Below are 13,442 nucleotides of genomic sequence, written 5' to 3'. Positions count from 1 at the left end.
CCATCATGTACATGGGATATTTCTAGGCAAGGTCAGATTGATATTAACAGATTATTCTGAGGCATATACCCATGGCCCATTTGCTTTTGATCTGCAAGTAGCTTCTCAAAAAGCTGTAAAATGGAAAAATAGCAAATATGTATAGTTCACTTGCAAGAATATGAGTTTTCTGTCTGTGGAAGTTCTTTTGAAAAGGACAACTGGCTTTTGGTTATATTGTTCAGAAGATGTAATGTTGGTTTAGTTTGTATATTTAATTAGGCCAACATCACTTGAAAATTATGTTTTCATTACCAGAAGACAGATTGATGGGAGATAATACCCTGGTATGATGAAGTGGTAGATCAGACACATCTGGTTCTTGGTAAACTACTGACCATATTTTCTAGTTGCACCTAAAAAAGCCAGCCTCTCAAGAAAGAGCTGAAAGAAAAAAAAATCAGATGCTTTTGGTTAGAGTCTATTGATGTCAGCAAACGGTGTACTGGGATGTGGGTTTTCTGTCTTTTTAAATCTTAAATTTTGTATTTGTTGATTTATCAAAGTAATAAATAGAAATGCATATTTGATCACAAAATACCATTTGTAAATAGGTCTGGTCTCCTGATCCTGAACTTTCTTCCATGCCCTTTCTTTGTGTCCTTTCCACCTTAGTGACTTGTGAACAACAGTTGGAAATTCAGGAGGAACTTTATCCTGTGTTTGGGAAAGATAGGGTACTTGTTACATTCTCATCTTGGACACTTCTTACATGGCAGGTGAAGAATGTACCATGATCTGTACTCCTTTTTCTAGGTGTTTTCCAGTAGGGACTTGTGAAGTAGCTACTGAGGCTGTGTCAGCCCTGGGCTCAGCAGCCCTGGAGATACACTGTTACTGATGGGATTGGGCTGGTAAAAAACAAAGTATGAGAGCAGAAAACTGAAGTAGGATTCATTTCTTTAAGATTATAGATTCCAGGAGAGGAGGAAAACCAGGTCTTTCATATATTGAGTTTGCAGTTTGCTCATAAATATTAAGTCATTATAGAAGAAGTTATTTTCAAGTAAATATGTGAATTTCCACTTTTTAAAGTCATGAGATATTTCAAACATACAAAATAAAGTAGCAGACAATGTTTCTACCCCTGAGATTAGCCGCTAATATGTGTGTCTTCCATGTGTCTTCCCGTACTCTAGGGGTCTGGGAGTAGGCAGAAGCAGCTCATTTCAGTCTGTCCTTAAAGTATTTCTTGAATAGTAACTGTTTTAAGTTGTAGTAAAATATAAATAACATGAGTTTACCATTTTATCTATTTTTTAAAGATTTTTTTTATTTATATGACCCAGCACAAGTAGGGGGAGCAGTAGGCAGAGGCAGAGGGAGAAGCAGGCTCCCCATGGAGCAAGAAACCCAACATGGGACTCGATTCCAGGACCCAGCAATCATGACCTGAGCCGAAGGCAGACGCTTAGCTGATTGAGCCACCCAGGCACTCCCATTTTATCTATTTTTAAGCATTTAATTCAGTGGCATTATGTACATTCATGTTGTTTTGCAACCATCACCGCCATCCATTTCCAGAACATTTTTATCTTCCCAAGCTGAAATTCAGTATCTGTTAAGTAGTAAGTCCCTATGGACAATACCTCTTTTAAGGAAGATGTTTGTTGGCTGATACGAACCTGTTGCTAGAGTGCATTGAAGAACTTGAAAACTCCGTTGATGGGATTAATTGTTTGGTGGGCCATCTGGAGGATTCCTGAGTCTAGGGAGTGGAATTACTGGAAGTGTTAGCATTACCAGGCCCTCGGAGTCAGAGGTTCATCAGGGTTCTTAAGCTGTGGGTATAGGTACTGGGGAGCCTGAGTTGCAGCTTACTAGCCCCCTTACACTTTCAGAATCCTCCTTCTGGAAAGAGGAATCAAGTTAGATTCTTTTTCATGGATTCTCTGTCCCCTTTGTGATTTCAGGGGCCCCAAATCAATCATTGTTTTTATTAGGTTGAAACGTAGTTTTGAATAGGTGATATAGTTTTGTCCATCTACATGACATAATGTAATTCAAAATTGCGGGCAGCCCTGGTGGCTCAGCGGTTTAGCGCTGCCTTCAGCCTGGGGTGTAATCCTGGGGGCCCGGGATAGAGTCCCGCGTCGGGCTCTCTGTGTGGGGCTGCTACTCCCTCTGCCTGTGTCTCTGCCTCTCTCTCTCTCTCTCTCTCTGTCTCTCATGAATAAATAAATAAAATCTTAAAAAAAGAATTGCATATAGATGTAAGAAGAAATTCCTGAAAAGATAGTAATTAAATATGTCAGAAGTGATTCATTCTTTCTTTTTTTTTAAGATTTTATTTATTTATTCATGAGAGATACAGAGGCAGAGACACAGGCAGAGGGAGAAGCAGGCTCCATGTGGGGAGCCTGATGTGGTACTCGATCCTGGGTCTCCAGGATCAGGCCCTGGACTGAAGGCGGCACTAAACTGCTGAGCCACCCAGGCTGCCCGAAGTGATTGTTTCTTGAAGGTATATCTAAAGTGATTTTTACCTTCTTCTTGGTTCTTCTCTCATTATTGAAGTCTTTTACAGTGAACATGTGTTACTTACATTTCTAGAAAACGCTTCCCAATTCGGGGCCATGAATTCATTACCTGTAAACAAGCTAGGCTAAACCAGATGAGAAGTTTTCACATGGAGCTCTTGGAGCCTTTGAAAGTGGGCTGAGCAGCTAGGCCTCTTGCCTCTGGGCCCCTCTCTAATGCTATTACCGTCTGAAGAAAAGTTTCCACATATGAAAATGGCTAACCACTGCATAGATGGTGACTAACATTATTTTCAGCTTTGAAATTCTGAGAGTCTGTTGTTTCTGCTCTCTAAAGAGCTTAGAAAAATACATAGGCTGGGGTGACTTTCAGAATATTTAATAAAGGTCAGCACCATCAGTCAGAAAATGTGGGTCTAGAGGCCTGCAGGCTGGAGGTTATCTAGAGCCGCATCGTGTAAGATGGAGAGATTCAGGGACAGAGCTGGGGGGTGGGGGGGGTGAGGTGTTGGCCAGGTTGCTTAGGATGGTGGTTGTTTATCATCATCGGTTCAGCCACACCTCAGCTCTGGGTGTGCAGCATGCCAGCAACAACTGCACGTACTTAAGTGGATTAGTGCTATTCATCAAATGAAAGCAAAACAGGAAATAAAATTCTTTACTGAGTCCATTCCAAGATATTCCTTTTCCCCCTGTGTTCCCTGCCATTTCTACTCAGAATAAAAAACAAGGAACTGATGCCCCTGCAGGTCAACATCCCCAATCATGCTTTTCTCCCAGCCCCTGTTGTGTTTGTGTTCCAGGTTGTCATGTTGGCAATGTACAACTTGTCCCTGGAAGGAAGTGGACGGCAAGGTTACTTCCGATGGAAAGAAGATATCTGCGCTTTTATTGAGAAACATTGGACCTTTTTACTAGGGAATAGGTAATGTGATTTTTTAAAATATTAGACTTGCGTGAACAGGTAAAGAACAAGGTACATGAGATTTGAGACTGTCTGATGAAGCCGTTTAGGAATGAGTACTTGTGGCAATTACAAAGAATGTTTTAATTCCAGAAAATGTTATTTTTTAAATTAAATAACTTGTTTACTATGGAAAACCGAAGTGGAAGTATATACTATAAAAGTATAGGTTTCCAGGGGGACCTGGGTGGCTCAGTCGGTTAAGCGCCTGCCTTCGCTCAGGTCATGATCTCGAGGTCCTGGGAGTGAGCCCCGAATTGGGCTTCCTGCTCAGCTGGGAGTCTGCCTCTCCCTCTCCCTCTCTTCTGCTTGTGCTCTCTCATTCTCAAATAAATAAGATCTTTAAAAAAAAAAGATAGCTTTCTAGACTTTTCTCATCCTACTTTATTTTTTTTTTAATTATTTATTTATTCATGAGAGACACGGGGGGTGGGGGGGCAGAGACACAGGCAGAGGGAGAAGCAGGCTCCATGCAGGGAGCCTGACATAGGACTTGATCCCAGGTCTCCAGGATCACGCCCTGGGCCAAAGGCTGCGCTAAACCGCTGAGCCACCCAGGCTGCCCTTCTCATCCTACTTTAGAGGAAACTCTTGGTTTCTACTGAGCATGAAGAGATTTGAAGAGATTCTTAGAAAGTTAAAAAACAGAAAGTTGGATTGCCCGAGGCTGTTTAATAATTGGATGAGTAACCATGTAATGTAAGGATATAGGATCATTATGTCCTTTTGAAATCAGTGTCTTACAGAAGGTCAGAGGAAGAAACGCAATGGCAGTGACAGGCTGTATCTGTTTAAATTGCTCTTTATTAACAGACTCTTATCAGTATTTGTTTTTATTAACCAGAAGGTAGAACCTGTAGATACGTTTCAGTATCACAGCACTTAGCTAAGTCTAGGCGCATTAATACATATACACCTTGTTCATTCATTCCACTACATGATAGTGCATTGACTTACTGCTGAGCACGTCTCCTTGGTGGTGGCTTTGGCTCATCAGACCTATGTATTCCAGTGCACAGATATTGAGACCACATGTTTTAACTAAAGGTCCATGCAGCTCAGACAAGATTTTTATTGCTATTAGGGATCAGTGAGTTTGCAAGTGCATTGGCGAATTGTATGAGATGCTGATTATTAGTTTGCCGTCTGAAGTCCCATGTGAGGTTCATAAACCTTGCCTAATTGGGTCAGTGTAGATGTGCTACAGACTCTGATCACAATCAGAAGAGGAAGTTTGTACCTGCCCTACTCTAAAGGCATTGTAGCCTGTTTCCTTGGGCCCTGAGAGGTCACAGCTCTGCCAGCATCATTTGGAGCTCAGGGAGGGCAGATGAGAAGAGAGGCAGCTTTCTGAAGGCTCGCTGTGAGGAGAAAATAGAAGAGATTCAGTACATTTTTACAAAAGGGGTTATTTTTGTTCTTGAGTTATTTAGTGCTACTAAGAAAAGAAATGACAGTATAACTGGTTCTTTTCTTAAAGAAAGGAAATCTGTTGTCTTAGTTTAATGATTTAGCACTATTTATGGAGCTTAATATACCCCATTTATAAGGCACAAGAAAGGGAAAAAAACGATAAAATTAGATCTTGGAATGTTTTCATGATCTCTCAGTGCCATTCTGCTTAGTAGATTGTCTTCTGGAAGAAATTGGATTTAAATTGCCTGTTTTTAAGGATTTTGTCATATTTTAATATAAGTTCAGTTGTTTCATTTGTTCATTTGTAGAGCACGTCTAAGAAGAATCAGCCAAGGCGTTTTTCTTTTTTTTTAATACTTTACTGAAAGGCATTAATTACTTTCCAGTTCCTATGTAGTTTAACCATTAAACTAGTGGATTTTGGCTGTGTTAGTGTATCACTTGAATTACCATTTACTTATTTAAATCAAGTCACTTTTTTTCCTAATAAATACATTCATTTTAAAAAGGAACTTTATACTACCATAAGTGGAAAACCCATATCATTTGCCATACATAGAATGACACTATAAAAATAGATGTGCTAAAAATAAAACAGTGCTATTAAATTATAGCTGGATCCCAAGGCCTGTAAAGGCAATCGAGGCCCTCTGTCTTGACCTAAAAGGGCAGCAGTGTGTGTTAGGGAGAATTTAAAGCAACAAACTTACTCCTTGATCTAACGGAGGAAAAAAAGATTATTAAAAATTACTCTGTGAGGGGCACCTAGATGGCTCAGTTGGTTATGCTTCTGACTCTTGGTTTCAGCTCAGATCATGATCTCAGGGTTGTAAGAACCAGCCCTGCCTGCTCCATCCTGGGAGTGGATTCTCTCTGTGCTCCTCCCCTGCCTGCTTGAGCCCGTGTGCTTGTGCCTGCACGCTCACACGTGCACACTTTCTCAAAAAAAATTCCCTGTAATTCCTTGTCAGTTTCCTGCCTCAGTACTGTCCTTCACTTTGGGAACTGCTGTGAACATCAGTGACTGGAAAAGTCACCTGCAGCCCCTCACCAGAGGCAGTCACCATGTGCTCATGGTTCTCTGTGAGCATACACAGAATGACTATGCTCCAGGGAAGCAGCCCACAGAGGACATGCACAGTTAGACTTTTTTCATAGCTACTGAAGATTTTAATTCTGCTATCCACAGAACATTCTTTAAATTCTTAAGGATAAGCATTTCTCATTTGCCATAGGATCTAAGAGTATAGTATATACTGAGTAATGAAGTACAAGATTTGAATACATTTTCTTTCAGATGTTTAGGCTCTATCAGGCTTTTCTTTTATGCCTTTCAGAAGTTTAAATACGTAAAGATTTATTTTACTATGTACCTATTGTGGAAACAAATTTAAACATATACAAGAGCTTTAATTAATTGGTGCAGTTTAATTGCCTTTGTTTTTTTGTTTTTATTTATTTATTTATTTATTTTTTGTTTAATTGCCTTTGTATGTGTGATCATTTAAGCTGCTTTTATAATCCTGGCCTTGAATTTTTCCACCAGGTATAACTTTTTTTTTTTTTTTTAATTCCAGTGTAGTTAACATACATTGTTCTATTAATTTCTGGTATATAGCGTATAGGAGGTATATCTTTGATTAGTGAAGAATACTTTGAATATTTTTCTCTATTACCAATTATTATTGGTATTATTATCAATCTCTATTGATTCTTAAGATGCACACATTTTAAATTTTTGCATCTTTGGCAGCTGGATACAATTTTACAAGAGGTAGTGTGTCATAATTGATGGCTAGTTTTTTTGTTGTACATAAAATGATATATCTTAAAGTCAGTGGGTCTTACAGTTGATGAAATATGATAAAACACATTCATAGTATTTAGAAAATTTTAAATGATACGACAAGGATTTCAGGAGGATGGCAGAGTCAGAAGCACCAGAAGTCTTTCCCCACCTAAACTGTAGTTGCAATGGTAGAATCTGTCTCATGTAACTATCTTGGATCTCCAGAGCTATATTGGAGGTTTGCAACTGCCAGGGTGATGCTTGGAAGGTAAATTGCAGTTGATTTTGGTGGATTTCATCTCTTAGCACAGTGACATTTCCCCATTCCGCACCTCTCAGCCAGCAGCGGTGCACTTGTTCCCCAGATAACTCATACATAGCTTGTGGGATCAGGGTAGACAGAGGGACCCTGTCCTTCAAATATTAGGAATCTGCTCTGATCACTGATTGCTGCTTCTGATCACAAAATGTAGATAAAGAGGTGGGTTGCACCTCCCCTGAATTGTTGCAAACCTTTCTCCCTCTGGCTGAAATGACCTTGAGGGGACATGAAGGGCTGACACTCTCCTCCCAGCCTTCATTTTTCTCTTTGTCCCGTTTTTGGAGTCAGACATTGAAAACTGAGACAATCAGGGATCCCTGGGTGGCGCAGCGGTTTAGCGCCTGCCTTTGGCCCAGGGCGCGATCCTGGAGACCCGGGATCGAATCCCACGTCAGGCTCCCGGTGCATGGAGCCTGCTTCTCCCTCTGCCTGTGTCTCTGCGCCTCTCTCTCTCTCTCTGTGTGTGTAACTATCATAAATAAATAAAAATTAAAAAAAAAAAAAAAAAAAAGAAAACTGAGACAATCAAAAGTAACCACACACACAGAGGGAATTAGAAAGTCACCATGCATGCCCATGGGAAGGCACAGGCTTAGAGATGACCTGAGAAGAACTTAAATTTTTACCTCGGGCTGATCTTTGATACAGAGACACCCTACAACAATCAAAAACAAAAACCTTTAAACCACAGAGAAGGAAAAGAATCTGATCTCCAGAGTTACTGCACTATTAAATTCAAATATCCAGTTTTCAACAAAAAATTATAAGGAATACAAAAACAGAAAAGTATGGCCCAATCAAAGGAAAAAATAGTAAACAGAAACCGTCCCTGAAAGCCACCTGCTGGTGGATCTGTCAGACAAAGACTTTTAAACAACTGTTAAAGATACCCAGAGAAGTGGTGTGGAAAAAGTCAAGAAAATGATGTATAAACAAAATGGAAATATCAACAGAGAGATTGAAAACCTAAAAAGAAACCAGAAAGAAATTCTGAAGCTGAAAAGTACAGTAGCTGAAATGAAAATCTCCCGGGAGGGATTCAGAAGCAGGTTTGAATGGGCAGAAGAAAGAGTAAGCGAATCTGAGGGAAGGACAGCAGGAGTTACTAGTGGTCTGAGTCACAGAAAGAAAGTTGGAAGAAAAGCTAGCAGAGCCTGAGTGACCAGGACGGGGACAGGAGGAGGGGGCACAAGCAGCTGGACTACCATACCCACTGTTTGAGGAAGCAAGTGGAACATGCCTCCCCTCCTGACCCTGCCCCCCCCCAAAAAAACCCTTTGGGGAAGAGGGGGCTTGGAAAGGTTAGAAAAAGGTACAAGGACTCCTGGGTGATTCAGTGGTTGAGCATTGCCTTTGGCTCAGGGTGTGATCCCGGGGTCCTGAGATCGAGTTCCACATCGGGCTCCCCACAGGAAGCCCACTTCTCCCTCTGCCTATGTCTCTGCCTCTCTCTGTGTGTCTCAGATGAATATATAAATTCAGTCCTAAAAAAATAATAATAATAAAGGTACAAATGTGAGACAGGTGCTCTGGGACCAAAACACTGGGGCAGAAGCTAAGGTGTCAAAGAGTGGTCCTGCCTATTAATGTTTATATTTGTGGTTTTTCTTTGTTTTCTAGCACTTCTTTGTCTCTAAGAATGCTTTTTTCTTTTTGCCTCCCTAGCAATATTTTCCAACAGTTAAGTCTGGTTGTCTTAGGAAAGACTGGTTCAGGATTTCTGGTAATTATGTTTTCAAGGTGGAAATAGAAAAGTTGCCTTTAAAAGATTTTTTTTTTCTTTAAAAGAATTTTCAACAGGAATCTGGATAGTTGACATTTTATGTATCATTTAAAATTTTTGTTATATATTTCTTCTTTTTTTTTTTTTTTGTTATATATTTCTTCTTTTTTTGCCCCCCCCCCCCCTCCAAGCTGGTTATTCCCCCAAAGTTCAACTCTATTTGTGGAACATAACATAGTTTTATTCCACTCTCCTACGTACGGGCATATAGGAGCAGACAGAGGTACATCCAACTTCTGAGGTAAATGAACTGTTTACAAGGGCTAAGGATTCTCTTCCTTGCTTTCTTGAGAGCTTAAAAGCAACTCAAGTTCATTTTAGTTAGCCCGTGGAACTCCATAATCATGATGATTGTGATAAGTGTTTTATGAGCTTTGTTTGAATTATTTCATTTTAATCCCCATGGCAACCTTATGAAGTAAGTTCTGTTATCCTGATTTGAAAGAAGAAACTGAGGCATCCAGAAGGTGGTAGAGCAAGGACTTGAAGCTGGACAAGCTCCAGACCCTCTCTCTTTTTTTTTTTTTAAGATTTTATTTATGTATTTTGAAAGTGTATGAGTGCAGGCATGAGTGAAGGGACCGAGTGGGGGACAGAGGGGGAGGGAGAGAATCTCAGTCAGACTTCCTGCTCAGTGCAGAGTCCCACGCAGGGCTGGTCTCATGACTCCAAGATCATGACCCAAACTGAAACCAAGAATCAGAGGCTGAATGGACTGAGCCACGCAGGCACCCCTAGAACCTTTCTCTTGACTCTTAGGCCTTGTTTCTTCAAAAAATTTGAGGTTCTGTAGCATATCATAGGCTTTGATTCCTAGAGTATATGGAGAATGTTATATTCTCCATATATGTTATACATAACGATAGAATGGAAAGGCCAATAATTTTTAAATTTTTGGACTTTTCCAGGAAAAAGACTTCGACCTGGTGGAGCACAGTAGCGGGTTGCCTCAGTGTGGGAAGTCCGATGTTCTTCCGTTCAGGTGCTCAGGAATTTGGAGAACCAGGGTGGTGGAAGCTTGTTCACAACAAGCCTCCAACAATGAAGCCTGAAGGAGAGAAGCTGTCTGCCTCGACTCTGAAAGTAAAAGGTACTCTTGTGAGAGTGGTACAGGATGTGCTGGCCAGGCTGAAGTCAAGCAAGTGTGAGCTTATGAGACATCCTGCTTGTACTAGGCAAGCCCATCTGCCTCTCTGGAGCTACTCTATTTGGCCATTTCATTATGGCGTGTTTTGTGTATGCTATAAATAAATATTCTTAAAAAAAATTATCATTTCCTAATCAAGTGGCTAGTTGTATATGTGCTCCTGAGGTGAGCATTCAAGTTACAAGTTCTGTAAATTTCCTTTGGTATCAAAAAAATTCTCTATTTCCAACCTTATTTTGTTTTACAATTTTTAATATGGAAATATTTGGTTTTTAATTTTTTTTTAAGATTTTATTTTTTTATTCATGAGAGATGCAGAGAGAGGGGCAGAGACATAGGCAGAGGGAGAAGCAGGCTCCCTGCAGGGAACCTGATGTGGAACTTGATCCCAGGACTCTGGGATCACGACCTGAGCCGGAGGCAGATGCTTAACCACTGAGCCACACAGGTGCTCTATGGAAATGTTAAACATATACCAATATGAATAGAAAAATGTAATGAATCCCTATGTACCTTTTCCCTCACTTTGGCAGTTAACTGCTACCAGTCTCATTTCATTTAGACTCTTGGGTACCTTCCCTCAACCCTCCACCCATTGGATTATTTAGAAGCAGATCCCAGGCATCAACATTTAATTCTTAAACATCTCAATCTGTTATCTTTAGAAGATAAGGAGTCTTGTAGCCTATGCATGATGCCACTCTCACACTTAAAAAAAAAAATTAACTCCTTACAATCACACATTGATCTGATTTTTTTTTTTTAAGTCTAAAGAGCAGGATGCCTAGGTGGCTCAGTCTGTTGATCATCTGCCTTGGGCTCAAGTCATGATCCCAGGATCCAGGGATGGAGCCTGGAGCTGTGGGTCTGGCTCCCTCTTGCTCTGCCCCTCCCCCTGCTTGTGTGTGCACATGCTCCATTTCTCCTTCTCTCTCAAATAAATGAAAAATAAAATCTTAAAAAAAAAAAAGGTTTTAGTGAGCTTTAAATTTTTAAAAATATAATTGAGAAAAAATCAAATAGAATTGAAAAGTAGAAAGCCTGACAATGTCCCCCTCCCCCAGAGTAACCACTGCTGTCTCTTGTGAATGCTGTTAAAAATTATCTCTGCATATTTAAGCTTTTTATTTTTATTTTTATTTTTTTTGAAAAAATAAACTCATACTGTCTCTGTTGCCTCTTCCCCTCACTTGGATACCCTGGACATCTTTCCAAAGCAGTACATGTAAATCTACCTCCTTTTATTTTTATTTTTATTTTTTTTTGTTTTCTCATTGTGTTCCTTTGGGTGGTCTTAATATGGTAATATATAATAGGCCATTCCCCTGTTGATGGATGTTTTGGTTACTTCTTCCTCTTTACTGTTGTTATTTTAAATAATACTACAATTGTACACATTTGTGTGTAAATTATTTGTGATAAATTCCTGGAAATGGTTGCTGTATCAAAGGATGTGTTTATTCAGAATTTTAATTGGTATTGCCAAATTATCCTGCAAAAAGTTGTGATAAGACTTCTGCCTTACTAGAAATGCATGAAAGTACCCATTTACCCATATTCTTGCCTAACATTACCAATCTTTTTTTTTTTTTTTTAAGATTTTATTTATTTATTCACGAGAGACACAGAGAGAGAGGCAGAGACATAGGCAGAGGGAGGAGAAGCAGACTCCATTCAGGGAGCCGGATGTGGGACTTAATCCCGGAACTCCAGGATCACGCCCTGAGCCAAAGGCAGATGCTCAACTGCTGAGCCACCCAGGCATCCCACCAATCTTTTAATATTAACCAGTTTTGATAGGCACAAGATAATATTTATCATTTAAATTTGCATTACCACTTTTTTCTTAAGAAAGCTCTAAGACTTAGTTTAGGTCCATTCATTGACATTTCTCTATTTTGAACATAGTAAGTTCATAATAATAAATTAGCAAAAGAAACTGAAGTTGAAATATTTATTCTTTAAAATTTAGATATTTATTTTTTCCTGGCAGCCTCAAAGCCAACTTTAGATCCCATCATTACTGTTGAGGGCCTTCGAAAACGGGCAAGTCGAAATCCGGTGGAATCTGCCATGGAATTAAAAGAGAAAAGGTCTCGTACTCAGGAAGCAAAGGACATTAGGAGAGCCCAGAAGGAGGCAGCTGGCTTTCTTGACAGGAGTACTTCTTCAACTCCTGTAAAGTTTATAAGCCGTGGCCGCAGGCCAGATGTGATTCTAGAAAAAGGAGAAGTGATTGACTTCTCATCCTTGAGCTCCTCAGACCGCACCCCACTGACCAGCCCATCTCCGTCTCCATCTCTGGATTTCTCTGCCCCTGGGACCCCTGCCTCTCACTCGGCCACACCCAGCTTGCTTTCAGAAGCGGATCTGATTCCAGATGTGATGCCACCACAAGCCTTGTTTCATGGTAAGACTTGTTCTTGCGTCCTTTGCTTTACATGTGGGCCATGATATCATGCATGCGTTTTCATCTTGTGGGCAGTGTGCCCTGCATTCCTTCCTTCCTTAATCTTGATCATACTGTCTTGCCCTCTGTACAGATGATGATGAGATGGAAGGCGACGGGGTCATAGACCCAGGGATGGAGTACGTTCCACCCCCTGCCGGGGCAGCAGCTTCTGGGGCAGTAGTTGGGGGCAGGAAGAAGGTCAGAGCACCAGAACAGATAAAGCAGGAGGTTGAGAGTGAGGAGGAAAAGCCAGACAGGATGGACATTGACAGTGAAGACACAGATTCCAACACATCTTTGCAAACCAGGGCTCGAGAGAAGAGGAAGCCTCAGCTGGAAAAGGAGAGGAAAGCTAAAGGGCCCAAGTTCACCCCGGTGAGCATCTATGAGGAGAAATTGCTCCTGAAGCGGCTGGAAGCTTGTCCCAGTGCTGTGGCCATGACACCAGAAGCTCGCAGACTGAAGCGGAAATTGATTGTCAGACAAGCAAAAAGAGATAGAGGATTACCACTTTTTGACTTGGATCAGGTTGTTAATGCTGCTCTTCTGTTAGTTGATGGGATTTATGGAGCCAAAGAAGGAGGAGTTTCTAGGCTTCCAGCTGGACAAGCCACATACAGAACGACCTGTCAGGACTTCAGAATCCTTGACCGATACCAGGTAAGACTCTTGGGGGCACAGTGGAGGTGGGACAGGCAGCACCATGAAGTGTGCACAGCTCTGCTGGGACTTAAAATCCTGAGTGATTCTGAGAGGGAGGGAAAACAGCAAGGGAGAAAGATACAAAAATTACTGGGCTTTATTTTTTGAAACTGAATTATTCATTATGAAAACCCCTTAATACATCTGGGTTTGTTTGTTTCCTTTTGGGTGTTCAAGACAGAGCCTTGACATTTTCTTTGCCTCCTCTAGTTTCTGGCGGGGACTGAGTTTACACATGGTTTGTGTCATAGCTCTGAGTGACCTTTTTTTTGAGGACATATGATACACCATTCCATATACTGAGCAAGATCGGAGGACACATAAACATCTACATAGGTAGGAGACAAC

The 13,442-nt window shown here is 40.8% G+C and overlaps 1 protein-coding gene across 1 annotated transcript in view; it reads left to right on the top strand.

Annotated features, from left to right (window-relative positions):
• KAT14 (lysine acetyltransferase 14) overlaps positions 1-13,442 on the top strand; it is a 35,114-nt gene that overhangs the window by 3,809 nt on the left and 17,863 nt on the right. The window contains exons 3-6 of the mRNA XM_072799943.1: positions 3,323-3,444; positions 9,702-9,883; positions 11,934-12,350; positions 12,484-13,052. Coding sequence (XP_072656044.1) covers positions 3,323-3,444; positions 9,702-9,883; positions 11,934-12,350; positions 12,484-13,052 — 1,290 coding nt within the window. The remainder of the gene's footprint in view (positions 1-3,322; positions 3,445-9,701; positions 9,884-11,933; positions 12,351-12,483; positions 13,053-13,442) is intronic.

This window comes from Canis lupus, chromosome 26, assembly GCF_048164855.1.
Source record: "Canis lupus baileyi chromosome 26, mCanLup2.hap1, whole genome shotgun sequence".
NCBI lineage: Eukaryota > Metazoa > Chordata > Mammalia > Carnivora > Canidae > Canis > Canis lupus.
This window is presented reverse-complemented; position numbering and strand designations above follow the sequence as displayed.